The following is a 15,762-nucleotide window of genomic DNA, read 5'->3' as shown; positions in this document are numbered from 1 at the left end:
GTGTGTACGCCACAGATCTGCGTCACACACTCCAGACTCCTGCTTTAATCGACAAATGATCCGACCATTCCTCCTTATACACACACTTGTTTTTATATCATGGTGGTGAACTTCTTTTGACTGTTATTGTTGTTTTATTATTATTATTATTATTAAATTAAATTGAAAGAATACAGAAAGTATAAGTAATATATATATATATATATATATATATATATATATATATGAGGTTGTTATACTATTTAATTATAGTATTAAATATTTAAAAAAATAAGTTTGCAGGCTTTGCAAGTTAAATTCAATTGCTGAATTAAATTTAATTAAATGAATACTTTTATACATAAATTAACATAAAGTTGTTGTACTATTTAATTATTATATATTTGCATTGAGCAAAATTTTTCTTTATGTAATAAAAATCTAATGTACTCATTATAAAGCATTGTATATTATATAATTGCATTATATATACATAATTCAATAATTAAAATAATTATTAAAAAAAAAAATATTGCTAAATATTTTACCGATCACAAATAAATGAATCCATTGACAGCCCAACTATGTTTATTTGTTGCATAAGTTGTTGATTTGTTATTACTGGTATTGTAAGCCTAAATTTCTGCGTTGACGAAAACACCTTCGTCCTATCTATAAACTTTCCGTAGATTTCATCACAAAAGCTAAAAAAACACCAGAAAGCCAGAACCGGCACAAAATCCCTTTAAATAATTCCGTTTACACATCCGGGACTTTCTCCTGCTGTGAACTTCAATGTTACCGCTTTCTGTCACCATTTACTACGTACACTTCCCGCTTTACCTAGTCGTTTTTCATGTGGAGATCACGAAACGCTTGTGTTGAGAAGAGCATTGAAGTCTTGATGTGGGTCATGTGATCACAGCGATCCTGACATACATCCCTTTATGAAGCTTTCCTCAAGGGAACATTTGATCCGCACATGGATTGGCAAACAGAATTAAACACACACATCCCGACTACCTCGCAATACAAACAAAGATTGTTTACCCCATATTTACAAAACATTCGTCCTACACACTCTTTTTCTGTCCGTTAGCGAGCAGAATATCTGGCGGGCTTGAACAGATATTGATTGGCCCAGGCATTACACCGCGGGCGCTCCTCTCATTTACAGTTCTCTCACATGTTCATCAAATCTGGCCTGGTGATCCACAATCCCTCACTCCCAACGGCTCTCACCATCCTCATCACCTCGGTCAGGGTAAAGAGACGACATCTAACGCTGTTCCTCAAACCCGGGACAAGCTGACGTCAAAGATCGGGCGGCGACGAAACCGACTGCGTTGGTGCCTCTCGTCGGCTGCGTCTCGACCAAAACACACCAAAAGGACCAGCGTGTGCGTGTCAGTAAATATCTATATGTTCATCATTCACAAAGAAACAAACCGTACACAAAGCAGCGCTTCATTACCATTTTAAAAATCAGTCCAGTCGGCTCATGTTATGCTGAAAATATTTGTGCAATCGAAAGTGATGTAAAATTATAACAGCCGTCTGTCTGTTACGTCTTGCTTGCTTTCGCCACTTTCGCTTTTATTCCCATGCACTCGTTCGTTCGCTAAGCGAACAGCCAATCAGAGAGCTCCCTCTCACCAGCGGCCCAAAGCTGACTCAACATGCTTAATTAGCCCAAAACAAAAAATCTGACAGCGTACGAATAGCAACAATGGTGTGAGAGCCGGCAACCGTCGGCTCGGTGTGTCCCGGCCTCAAGAAGAGAGAAAGATGGACACAAATACTACGTCCTTTCATATAAAGCTGTAATACTGTGAAAACTGTGGGAAAATAACGCATAATTAGCCTTAGCAAGGACGTATTCTACGATAAGTCTTTTCCACTGTTGTCATTGCCAATGTCATTTGTTTTTCTTATGGAAATTACACTTTTATTTATTAAATTACATTTCTTTTTTTTTATAGATAGCATTAAAACCGTATTCTGGACAAATGTGGGCAAAATTTGTAAAAAAAAAAAAATAGCGGTACAAGACTTGGCTACTTTTCCTAAGTTTGCCTCCTGAACACACACAATTATTTTTTGACTCAATTCTACAATGTTAAGCGGGTGCAAAAAAAAACTCCTTAATCTTGAATTTGGGTCAAAAATGGGCACCCATAGAAATGAATGGGAAAACTGTAATTTAGAGCATTCTAAAATAAGACACCAGGTGACAACAAAGTCACTTCATCTTTAGGGTTTAGCTCTAAGAACTTATTGGAATGATATTTTAATGTAATTCATTTACATAGAAATAATTTACATAAAAAATATGGTACTTTTTGAAGTAAATAAATTCAAAAATACCCCCAAAATAAAAGAAAAGACCATAAATGGATAGACAAAACTTTATCAAAGACACTGATATATTTGTAATAAATAAAAAGTCTTCTGTGCCCACATTTGTCCACAATTACAGGATTAAGTGCAATGAAGTGAATACGGTTCGAGGGCTACATTGATTTAGGGAAGGCCATAGTTCTTCTTGGACTTGTTAATAGACAAACTAAATGTGGAAACTCCTAAACTCCAGATCCCAGAGCCTTCTGAATCAGAAATATAATTAATTTGGGTGCTTGGAAATAATTCTGTAATACGAAGAGAGCGACGCTGCTCTTATCGCTCCCTGGTTATGCGTTTAATTTCAGCTCCGTGAAGAATTGATTGTGACACCGTCCTTTGTTGTGGAAGAATAAAGAAGGAACAGAAAGGATAGACTGGAAGGGTGGAGTAATAGAGAGAACAGAAGCGTATCGCCGGTGCCTGCGGGCTGGAGCTGAACTTTTTGTCAGCTTGGATTAATTCAACACACGTGCGGATCATAGCTCTCCCTCGTATCGGCGAAACAGCGCTGGTGACATCATGTAGTGCAGCACCATCCCCAATCTGGAGGAACTGCGTCAACACAGGCTTTCAATGCTTCAATCTGAAGTGTGGCTAATGCGTATTCTTTGGGTTTCCATTCCTCAAAAGGCTCTTTATAGTGGGAAATGTTTCTTTAGATTGTTAAAATCTTCTTTGGGGAACCAATGTGTTTTTTTCTATGCAAAACAACTTTTATTTTTCGGAATAGTGCACCAGTTTTTATTCTTCTCTCTAATGTTGTTCTCCATCAGATGAGCTGTTCCTGTAAACTGGTCTTGTTGGAAAGAGCCGCTCAAGGTTAACCGCGTGTTTGCACTTTCTCTCTCTCTAATTTGACTTCTGCTCTCACCTTCTCTCCTTTCCTGCGATATCCCTCCATTAATCTCGCTCTCCATGGTCAACAAGCCGGAGGGCCAAAGATGGCCTTTTTATTAAACGATTCTCTGTGCATCTCTTAAGAGACCTGCACTCCTGCACAGTGACCTCTGCGACTGTTTCCGAGCGGTTTATACACTGTGTGTGTGTGTGTGTGTGTGTTGCACAGACGCGTGGATGGAGAAAATGCTGTGCCTGTGATGGTTTAGGAGAATATATTTAAATCTGTCGTCATAAAATGTACCGAAATATTTAATTTATTTTTAATTTATTTATTTATTTATTTAATATTTAACACGAATCATGCAAAGAGAATGTGAGAATGTGTAAAACGCTGAGAATGTAGTTTGTATATTCACTAGCACTTTACTTGAAGGGGTGTGTGTATAAGACTGGCATGGCACCTTCATAACCATGACATGACATATGTATTTTTTTTTTAGCCTTTATTTAACCAGGAAAAAAAAAATCCCATTGAGATTACTAATCTCTTTTTCAAGACAGCGGCACAGATCACAACAATGCAGTGCATTACAGACAATTTTATAACAATTTCATAAGACTATTTAAAGTCTATTTAAAGGCACGGAGTATTGAATATGAAGTAGGGTTTATGCATGTTTATGACAACTGTCGCTCAATAATGACATTTTGAATGCAAATATGACATTGTTTAAGATGTCTTTGTCATGACATCTTGTCATTAAATGAACTTAAACTGTCATGTGGTTGGCTTTGTCATTGGCTGTCATGAGGCATTATTACTGTGTCATGAATATATTCGTGTCCTCAACTACAGTGGTACTAATTGAGTTTGTCATTAAAGAGTTATAATGGCTTCATGACAGCCATAAACATGACAATGTTAACCAATATAGCTAGGTGGTTTCTTAAGTTTGATCATTAATCTGCTATGTCATGTTTATGACAGGTTGTGTCGTCTTAGTAATGTCAAGTTGTCATGACAACGACACTGACAGGTTATGATGTATTGGTTTATGTCAAGGTGTCATAACAAAGACATCTCAAACAATGTCATATTTGCATTACAAATGTCATAACTGAGTGAATGACACTTTGTCATAAACATGCATAAAAATATCATGTCATGGTTATGAAGGTGTCATGTCAGTCTTATGCACACCCCTTCAAGTAAAGTGTTACCCAATATTCATGATTCTGAAGCTGAAAATTATTTTAGATGAATATTCGCACTCTGTCACTGACTAGATATATTTAAAACAATCTAGGACACTTTTTAATGGTAAAATGAGACATTCGGCATTATCAGGACCCACAAATATTCTCCATTGCATTATATTCAACATTAAATGCATTGAACAATACACATGTGTTAAGTGACCCCATTAAGTCATTCTTAAATAGTTTTGCATGTAAATCTGTTTGGTTTGTTGTGTTGTTTATGTGATTTTGTGTAACTCATGTAATTGTTGCCCCAGGGCTCCCTTGTAAAGGAGATTTGATTTGAATATCTCAATGGGACATCACCTGCATGGTAAAATAAAGGATAAATTAAATAAAATTAAAAATTCAAGATTTGTTATCACAACATATTTTCTTTTGTCAAATCAACTTTATAATAATTTATTTAGTTGAGATAACTTATTATTTTGAGTTTCTGATGATTAAATTAATCTCCTTCATTGTATTAACTCACTTTTTCCAGTTCAATCAACTTAAAATTTTAAGGCAACCAGGTTACTTACTTACTTTTTTAAGTTAAATCAACAACATTTTTTACAGTATAGTAATCACAACATTTTTTCTTTTGTCAAATCAACTTAAATAATTTATTTAGTTCAGATAACATATAATTTTGAGTTTCTGATGTTTAAATCATTCTCCTTCATTGTATTAACTCACTTTTTCCAGTTCAATGCACTTAAAATTTGAAGGCAACCAGGTTACTTCCTTTTTTAAGTTAAACCAACAATATTTTTTTTACAGTGTAGTTTAATGTAGTTCATTTTGGGTGAGCTACTGTATATACAAAACATATTGTCACTATCCACAATACATATTGTTGCATTTTTGCACTGTGTGTATATATTGGGACATGATATATTGTGTCAATACTGTTGGATTCCTTTCTTCTTTGTGGCAATAAAGTAACACACAGGGGTGCAGAAGTGTGTACCAGAGTATTTCGGCTCTCCTATAAGCATCATTTCTTATGCATTGGTATTTGAAAATGCATTGATGTCGGTGTGTGTGAACTCGAGGCTCTCGCATGTTCCCGTTCCTAGTTTGAGTTCCTATAACATGCACTATTTTGTTGCATACGTTCATGTAAATAATAAAGCACTGCAGGTTTTATTTTGGTTTATGGTTACAATAGTTCCACCTGGACACTCTTTTGATCGCTAGATTTGATTTTAGACCTGCTGATTTTAATCTCGAATAGGATGAAAATTGCAAACATGCATAAACTGCATGCATAAATCTTCCATAAACTGCAGGCTGTGGAAATGTCTGTCTTATTTAAAGGACAAGCTTCCATCCTCAAATGTCAAAGTCACGTTTGCCATCTGCGTGAAAGCCGGTCTGTGTGCGTTCTGATTGCGGCTGGAGTCACTATTACTTCTCTCATCATTAGAGCTAATAGAGGCTTCGGAGAGAGGAGTGATGGTAGAATTAGTTTAATTAGCATTGTTTTGGATGTAATGGCTCCCCTGTGGCTGTGGGAGGGAGTGTGTGCTCTTGTGTGTGTTGCAGATGTGTGCAGATGAACAGCAAAACTACAGAAATGTAGGGCTGTTTCTCTCCGAGTAGAAGCTCCAGAAACTGCGGCGCGCTCGTGATTAAACACCTTCTGCTGCGGAGATTAGCAGCAACTGGGATGATGCCGGTGTTTACAGAGGCCATGACACAATTCAGGACACGTGAAAGCCCAGAGTGTGCAGTCAGCGGTCCGACAGAGCCATCTAGTGGCGGTGGGATCTAAGGGTACCGATGGAGCTCAAGGTGAGAGTGCTGGCAAAGAGCTAAACACACACTCTTCTTCTCTCCGTCTCTCACACAGCATGCAGCAGCGCCCCCATCAACATGAACGTCCAGCACATGAACAAGACGGCGTTAGTGGTGCGATGGTCCCGTCCGGAGATCACCTACGACCCGCCCATCATCAGCTACCTCATCTCCTACAGCTGGACCCGAAACGACGAGTCCTACGAGGAGACGTACGTCAGAGAGAATAATCAGAAACTGGTGAGCAGTTCAATGGTTTCTTTTGTGTGTGTAATGGTCATCAATATCTCACAATGCTGGGTTGTTTCAGCCCAAATTTGAGTTAAATATGGACTAAAACCCAAATGTTGGGTTGAAAATGTAACTTTCATTTTCAACTGTCATTTTTTTTATTGCATATTTAACCCAACATTTGGGTTTGTCCATAGTTGACCCACATTTGGGTTAATTCATGACTTTATACTTTACAGAAAACATTTTTTTTTTGGGTGATCTATACACTCTAAACAATTCTGGGTTGTTTGTACCCAAATTTGGGTCAAATATGGACAAACCAAATGTTGGGTTAAAAATGTAGTTTCAAATTTTAACCCAACTTCAACTTTCACTTTCAACTGTAAATTTTTTCATTGCATTTTTAACCCAACATTTGGGTTTATCCATATTTGACCCACATTTGGCTTGAAACGACCCGTCATTTTTTAGAATGTATCATGAAATGTTTCTATAGTTTAAAAGTTTACACTGATTTTTAATTTAATTTATTTTATCTTTTTTTTTTTTTTTGGTGATCTATACACTCTAAACAATGCTGGGTTGTTTGAACCCAAATTTGGGTCAAATATGGACAAACCCAAATGTTGGGTTAAAAATGTAGTTTCAAATTTTAACCCAACTTTCACTTTCAACTGTATTTTTTTTTTTATTGCATATTTAACCCAACATTTGGGTTTGTCCATATTTGATCCACATTTGGCTTGAAACAACCCAGCATTTTTTAGAGTGTATCATGAAATGTTTATATAGTTTAAAAGTTTACACTGATTTTTCAATGTGAAACATGGTGATGAGGAATTGATTTATTTATTATTATTATTATTATTTTTAATTATATATATTTTTTTTTTTGGTGATCTATACACTCTAAAAAATGTTGCGTTGTTTCAACCCAAATGTGGGTCAAATATGGACAAATATAAATGTTGGGTTAAAAATGCAATTAAAAAAATTACAGTTGAAAGTGAAAGATGAAGTTGGGTTAAAATTTGAAATGACATTTTTAACCCAACATTTGGGTTTGTCCATATTTGACCCATATTTGTACCACAATATCTATCTATACTTTAAAGACAGCATGATACAACATTCACCATGCATACAGTGACATATGTCCAATATTGTTGAGGGATTCTGCTTGTATTGGTCATCTATTCCATTATCTCACAATAAACCCAGAAAAGGGTTAAATGAGCATCTCAAGACCACATGAAATGGCATTTGCAACATGCTTAACTTCCATAATGTGACAAATTTCCTAGTTAAACTGAATTTTCAGAAAGAAAAATATATAGGATAGGACTTGATTTTAACTTTCCTAATATATGTATAAATACGTTTATTGGTTCATTTTGATTTCTGCTTGTTCTTAAAGGAGTAGTTCACTTTTTAAAACACTTTTGCTGATAATTTTCTCACCCCGTGTCATCCAAGATGTCCATGTCTTTCTTTCTTCAGTGGAAAAGAAATGAAGGTTTTTGATGAAAACATTCCAGGATTTTCTCCATATAATGGACTTCAATGGGGACCAAACGGTTCAAAAGAGAGTTTCAGTGCAAACTGTTCAAAGGGCTTTAAACGACACCAGACGATGAATAAGGGTCTTATCAAGCGAAACGATCGCTCATTTAATAAATAAATAACAAAGTTAAAGTTTTATAAGCTCAAATGCTCGCCTTGCTCTGTTCTGTGATGCGCGTTCGTGACTCTCCTGTTCATCAAAATGAACGAATCTGTTTTCGTGTCAATTTGTTCGTTTTGTTCGTTGAATGAACCAAATGACTCGTAAAAAGATTTGTTCATTTTGATATTTTTTTCAAAAGTGAACTGCTCCTTTAAAATATACAAAAACAGAAGCGTTCTAGAGTTATTCGGATTATAATTACGTAAGTATAAATTATAAAAATGTCATTTGTAATAAATTTTAGCAATATTTCTGTATTTTGATAGAATAAATACAGCCAAAAAAAAATGTATGAACATGCATGAACAAAAAAATACATCTAGCTACTAGGGGTGCACGATATTGACAAAAACGTGAATGAATATTGCGATATCGATATTAATTTCGATATTTTTAAACGGATGTAAAACTACAAAAGTTATTGGAAAACGCATCAAAAAAGATTAATAAATAAAACAAGATTTTTTACAACATAAGATTTATTTCATCAATAACCATTCCAGGTTTCCGATCTGTTCTTGCAAACAGTGTGTGAATGTGTGTGTGTATGTTGATATTATGCCTGTGAAGCCGGGGCTCGTGGATGATAATCTCTCGTCCGTGTTTGCAGGAGTGTGACTGTGAATAAAGTGTGTGTTTTAGGCCGTCGGCGGGGGGGGGCGCAGCGGTAGACACCCACCATTGGAAAATACTAATGCACTAAAACTGTTTAAGAGGCGGAGATGTGTTTTAGTCTGATTTCTCTTGACTTTCGTCGGTGAGATGTGTCACAGGCGGAGATTTCTGATCCTCAGGTCCGCTTTGAGGCATTTTGGTTCATTCTCAAATATTTTTGAAAATGGCGCTCCAGAACATCATCATTAGATTCACTCCTTTCCCAAATTCCTCTCTATGTTTCATTGTTCCTCTTTTCTTTTAAGTTCTTCATTTCCATTTTGTCGTCCCAGGATGCCGCTATCTGGGTCAAATTAGCGTCCGACTCGATGTTTGAGGGACTGCTTCCCAGATCAATGGAGAGAGTTTTTACTGCTTTCCACTTATAATGACCCAACACCACAGTGTGATATTCGAGTCGGGTCCTTTAAAGAACGGACGTGCATAAATCAGAGAGGTGTTGGTGCATGAGGAGAGGAACTGACGCCATTTACTTAGTGCAAGATTTACAAATCCCTCCAGCCCTCAGCACTTCCCAGCGGACCCCGCGGAGGCCAGTGAGTTATGGCTCACACACTTACAACTGTATTGAATCTTCATTTCTCAGAGATGAACTGAGGCTGCCTGCGAACGGTTCAAACAGACACCAATCAGGCGGGTGTGTCCCTGCACTGACGTTTACTGGGGCTTTCTTTTACTCAAATATTTTCACTAAGGTGTTTCAGCGACCAATAAGAATGAAGTGCGAATAGCTCATTTTAATAATATTTAAATTGGACTCTTTTCACATTTACAGTCTTTAATCATTTTAATTTTAAATTTGTTATACCTTCCCAGGGACTACAGGTGGAAATTAGCAAATGTTGCAACAACCTGGCCCAAGACATATTCTCTTGTTTTAACAAGTTTAATGTTTATTGTCCCTGTTTCAAATACATAATTTCCATTCCATTCCATTCATAGTCTACTTGAAGAGTTCAGATGCAAAAGCCTCTAAGTGCCATTTGAAATTTTCTTCTAGAATGATCATTTTTATCAAACTTGTATATTTAAGTTCAGTGATTTCACTTAAATGGCAATGATAATTACCTATTAATTGTTATTTAAGTGAAATTACTGAACTTAAATATACAAGTTTGATAAAAATCATCATTAAAGAAGAAAATTTCAAATGGCATTTAGAGGCTTTTGCATCTGAACTCTTCACTTACAGTTTCAGTAGAGCTGATTTATTATCTCGTCCTTCCTTTTACACATAATCTGTTTAGGATTAAAGAGATAGTTCACCCAAAAATGAAAAGTCTGCCATCATTTACTCACTCTGAAAGAGTTTCTTTCTCCTGTTGAACACAAAAGAAGATATTTTGTCGAATATCAGTTGTTGGACCCCATTGACTTCCATAGTAGCCTGTTTTTCCCATACTAACTCAATGGATCAGCTGTTGATTCCCCATATTCTTCCAAATATCTTCAGCAGAAGAAGAAACTCACAGGTTTGGAACAACTTGAGGGAGTATTTTATTTTATCTCTTTAAAATATGTGTAATATTTAGGTTTAGGTGTGCTATGAACAATAGTAATAAGCAGAGTTATTAATAAAAAAAACTAGTTAAATTTTGCGTCCTTAGACGCTAATCTAAAGTGTACTGTGTGTTAATATGTTCTCAGAAAGATCCTAACAATGTTGCATAATTTATTGATGATGTCGTACAGCCTTTAAAAATACTCCAGTGTGTGTGTGTGTGGGGGGGGGGGGGGGCTCTGAGGTGCTAATGAATGCGATGTGAGGCAGAGACTGATAGAGACTGTCTATTTTCAATGCTAATGACTAGAGAAGAAAGGTGTTAGCGTCAAGCGAAGGAGAGGAGAACGAGCTGTTCACCTTCATCCTCCAGACCGCCGTCAGGAGAGGTCACACTTCAAAGTGTGTGTGTGTGTGTGTGTGTGTGTCGACCACTCTTCCAGTGTTTTGACTGGACGCGTCAGATGATAACACACCTCCACATCACAGGCGGATTTTTGGACGTATCCTGGCGTGTATGTGCTGTAACGTGTGTGTGTGTGTGTGTGTGTTTCAGGAGGTTGTGATCACACCGGTGTCGGCGGATGTGCTGTACCTGTTCCGCGTCCAGGCCGTGTGTTTGAATGACAAGCGCAGTGACTTCAGCCAGAGCATGCTCTTCAGAGGTTAATCACACACACACTGAACACTTCCTGACGATAGTCTGGTTGTTGTTTTTAAACCCGTCCCGTCTCATTTATCTGGATCTACTTTGTTTTGGCAGCCAACACCACCAGGATATTCGAGGGCACCAGAATAGTCAAAACCGGGATGGTGAGTTTGCATCTGTCCAGCAGGGGGTGCAACTCTCTTTACTCTGGCAAATAAAATACATTTTATTTCTATTTCTTGAATAATACATTATTTTTACAAATAATAATTTGAATAATAATATAGAAGTATATTTATACAAAAAATAATCTTTTTTTTTTATAATCTAAACTATGAATCAGAGTTATGCTTGGAAAGATGACTTGAAAATTGCCCTAAACCTAAACAGATTTGATCTTTTATTTATATTCCTTAAAACAAAATAATATAATGTGTTTATTACAAATAATAATTTTACAATAATTTAATAATAGTAATATATATATTAGAAGGTATAGAAATATATTTATTCAATAATTACATGATTTAAATAAATATATATATATTTGTTTTCTGTATTATTTATTTTAGAAAATATATACAATAGATATGTATTTAAAGGCTTTTAAAACATATATTTTTGTTATTTCTTTCTTTCCTTCTTTCTTTCTTTCTTTCTTTCTAACTAATCAATCTCTCTTTCTTTCTAACTTATCTATCTATCTATCTATCTATCTATCTATCTTCCTAACTAATCTATCTTTCTTTCTTTCTAACTAATATTTTTCTTTCTTTCTGATCTATCTTCCTTTCATTCTAACAAATCTATCTTTCTCTCTAACTAATCTTTCTTTCATTGAAACAAATCTTTCTATTTATTATTTATCCATATTTCTATCTAATCCATCTTTAAAACTTCAAACTACTTTAAACTTCTTCAAACTCTCTTGTCCAGCTTTCTCAGGCCAACTTAAAGTTTGTGTCATCAACCTTTTTTTTCTAGTTTGAATAATAATATATACAATATAGAAGTATATTTATACAAAAAAATAATATAATTTTTTTATAATCTGAACTATGAATCAGAGTTGGAAAGGTGACTTGAAAATTGCCCTAAACCTAAACAGATTTGATCTTTTTATTTATATTCCTTAAAACAAAATAATATAATGTGTTTATTATAAATAATAATTTGACAATAATTTAATAATAGTAATATATATTAGAAGGTATAGAAATATATTTATTCAATAAGTACATAATTTAAATAAATATATATTTGTTTTCTGTATTATTTATTTTAGGAAATATATACATAGATATGTATTTAAAGGCTTTTAAAAACATATATTTTTGAAAATAAATAATAAATGGATATATAATTTTAATTTGTAATTTATTTTAGAAAGTATTAAAATTAAAAAGAGTGTTTTAAAGAACGTCCTGAAAGCTGATTTGGTGTTTTAGAGTCGGTGCAGAGGAGAATAAAGTGTTGGTCTTCTTCTTCTTCTTCTAGCCGACCGTCTCCCCGGCCTCCTCCGCAGACATGGCCCCGATCAGCTCCGGCTCCTCCACCTGGACCTCCTCCGGCCTCCCCTTCTCCTTCGTGTCGATGGCGACCGGGATCGGGCCCTCGTCCAGCGGGAGCCAGGCGACGGTGGCGTCTGTGGTGACCAGTACCCTGCTGGCGGGTTTGGGTTTCAGCGGCGGGGTCATCTCCTCCTTCCCCAGCTCAGTCTGGCCCAGCAGACCTCCTCCCTCCAGCCCCGCTCCCGCCTCCACACGCCAGACCGAACAGCCCTCCTCGCCGGCACCAGACGCAGACGGCCCCGGGGCCGAGGACGGGGCCGAGAAGGGAGGGAAGGGCGAGGACGAGGACGGAGAAAAGAACGGAGAGGAGGAAGAGGAAGAGGAAGAGGAGAAAGGTGCCGAGAGAGCTCCAGACGACGTGGAAAAGCAGAGGAACACCTCCGTGACCAAAGAGCCGCCCACAGCAACGCCAGACTCCACCGCCAAAGAGAAAGGAGGAAGCAGGAGGGCCGAAGACAGCACAGCGCCATCTGCTGTCCCGGAGGACGAGGTGGAGAAGAACACACACAGATCAGGGGAAGAGCACCCGCGGGTGATGCCGACCGCCGAGACGGAGACGGATGATGATGATGAGCCTCCAGACAGCGTGACCCCGACCAGCAGACCCAGCAGAGGAGACCGCAACCCCCTGCCGCCGTTCTCCATTCACACAGGTTAGAAACCAGCAAGATCTCTGGTGTTGATAGTTTTTTAGCCTGGCATAAATACAAAAATGTATATTCATAAAATATATAAAAATGGCAATTGAGAGGGGTTACTATAGTTAAATACTAAAACTATATACTGTGTATATACACTAGCGGTCAAAAGTTTTAGATCAGTGAGATTTTTTATGTTTTTAAATGAAGTCTCTTTTGCTCACCAAGGCTGCTTTATTTGATGAAAAAAAATAATATTGTGAAATATTATGACAATTTAAAATGACTGTTTTCTATTTTAATATATTTTAAAATGTAATTTGAAAGTTGAATTTTCAGTTGCTGATTACACATCAGTTTTCAGTGTCACATGATCCTTCAGAAATCATTCTAATACGCTGATTTTATGCTCACAAAACATCAATGTTGAAAACAGTCGTCTACCATTTTTTTACCCAAAATTCTGATGAATAGAAAGTTCAAAAGAACAGCATTTATTTAAAATATAATCTTTTCTAACATTATAAATGTCTTTGCTGTAATTTTTGATAAAAGTATTGTCTAATTTCTTTCCCCCAAAAATAAAAAATAAATTCTAACTGACCCCAAACTTTTGATTGGTAGTGATTACTGATTAATGTTAATTTCTGATCAATTCTGTTCTTTTGAACTTTCTATTCATCAAAGAATCCTGAAATAAAAATGTAAAAAACTGTTTTCAACATGGATAATAATCATAAATGTTTCTTGATCATCATATTATAATAATTTCTGTAGGATCATGTGACACTGAAGACTGGAGTAATGATGATAAATTCAGCTTTGATCACAGGAATAAATTACACTTCACTATATATTCACATAGAAAACCACTGTTTTAAATTATAATAATATTTCACAATATTACTGTTTTTTTTTTTTGTATTTTTCATCAAATAATTGCAGCCTTGGAGAGCAGAAGAGACTTCTTTTAAAAACATAAAAAACCTTACCGATCTAAAACTTTTGACCGGTAGTGTATATATATATATATATATATATATATATATAGTGAAATGTTATAACATTTAAAAAATTGTTTTCTATTTTAATACATTTAAAAACGTAATTTATTCCTGTGATGTTAAAGCAAAATTTTCAGCATGATTACTCCAGTCTTCACATTTACATTCACTCATTTAGCTGATTGCTATATATGTCAGAGGTCGCACGCCTCTGGGTCAACTAGGGGTTAAGTGTCGACCCCGGGTCTCACACCAAAGGCATGTGTCTGATCCACTGCGCCATCACCACCACCTTCTGTGATCATGTTTAGTGCCGCGTGATCCTTCAGAAATCAGTATACACTGAAGTATATAATAACATAATAACACAGAGTTATAAACGCAGCACTTTTGTTTTTGCCCTCATCTGTCATGAGCTGAACTCTTCTAGGAACACAAAAGGCCCATTTTCTCTCAAATAATGTGCACAAGTCTGTCTAAATCTGTGTTAGTGAGCACTTCACCTATGAAGATGCGGATTACACAGCAGGATTACTGCACAGGTGTGCCTTAGGCTGGCCACAAATCAATATTTTACTGCTTATAAATATTTGAAAAACATTATTATGACCAAAGTCACACATGCAGAAACATGATTCTTGGTGGTGACACACCGCAGGAGGTTTTTCCCTTTATGAGGAAACTATATCAGAGACGTGGAGGTGTAATCCTCATCCTCATCCTCAGCGGTGTGTGTTGGGGAGTTCGGCACGTCTAACATTGTTTAAACCCTTTTTCACTCTCTCACTCTCATTTCCTCCTTTATTTCCTGTCTTCCTCCATTTCTCTTCCTCATCCCTCCATCTCTCTCTCTCTGTTCCTCTGTTTGTTTGGGAGAGGGTTGGCCTAGTTTTCCGGTCCAGAGAGGATGAGAAAACATTTTCAGCTGGAGGGAATAAAACAAAACACAACCAAACAGAGAAACTCCATCTTTAGCTCTACAGCAATGGAGTTGTGTTCACTCGTATGTGTGTGTGTGTGTGTGTGTGTGTGTGTGTGTGTGTGTGTGTGTGTGTGTGTGTGTTCCTGCGAGGTCTGGAGTTTGAGATCATCTCAGAGTACTCTTCGTCACGTGACTCTGTGTGTGTGTGTGTGTGTGTGTGTGTGTGTGTGTGTGTGTGTGTGTGTGTGTGTGTGTGTGTGTGTGTGTGTGTGTGTGTGTGTGTGTGTGTGTGTGTGTGTGTGTGTGTGTAAGCAGGTTTTAGGGAAGGGTTAGAGTTTTTAACCCTAATCAAACACACCTGAACCTTCTCAAGCTCTTCGGGATCTCTTGAAGCAGGAGAACGGTGCTGCCGTGTCCCTATACCCTAAAAGTATGTACTGGTTTGTGGAGATAAAGTGCCTACTTTTGAGTGTGTAGCAGAATAGTATAGGCTGAGTGTGTTTAGCGCACAGCTCAGTTGCTTAGTTACGAGCCGTTTAAACTGCCCTGTCAATCATCATCCACATTCAATTTAA

General features: G+C 36.7%; 1 protein-coding gene across 4 annotated transcripts in view; it reads left to right on the top strand.

The window, feature by feature from the left end:
- ptprga (protein tyrosine phosphatase receptor type Ga) overlaps window positions 1–15,762 on the top strand; it is a 281,085-nt gene that overhangs the window by 230,408 nt on the left and 34,915 nt on the right. For all 4 annotated transcript variants that reach the window (XM_039656230.2, XM_089125112.1, XM_039656229.2 and 1 more), the window contains 4 exons: window positions 6,323–6,507; window positions 10,960–11,068; window positions 11,167–11,216; window positions 12,550–13,276. In XM_039656230.2, coding sequence (XP_039512164.2) covers window positions 6,323–6,507; window positions 10,960–11,068; window positions 11,167–11,216; window positions 12,550–13,276 — 1,071 coding nt within the window. The remainder of the gene's footprint in view (window positions 1–6,322; window positions 6,508–10,959; window positions 11,069–11,166; window positions 11,217–12,549; window positions 13,277–15,762) is intronic.

The sequence above is a fragment of the Pimephales promelas genome, chromosome 21 (genome assembly GCF_988280905.1).
Source record: "Pimephales promelas chromosome 21, fPimPro1.hap1.1, whole genome shotgun sequence".
NCBI classification, from domain to species: Eukaryota; Metazoa; Chordata; class Actinopteri; order Cypriniformes; family Leuciscidae; genus Pimephales; species Pimephales promelas.
The sequence above is the reverse complement of the archived record's forward strand: the minus strand, read 5'-3'. Positions and strand labels throughout refer to the sequence as shown.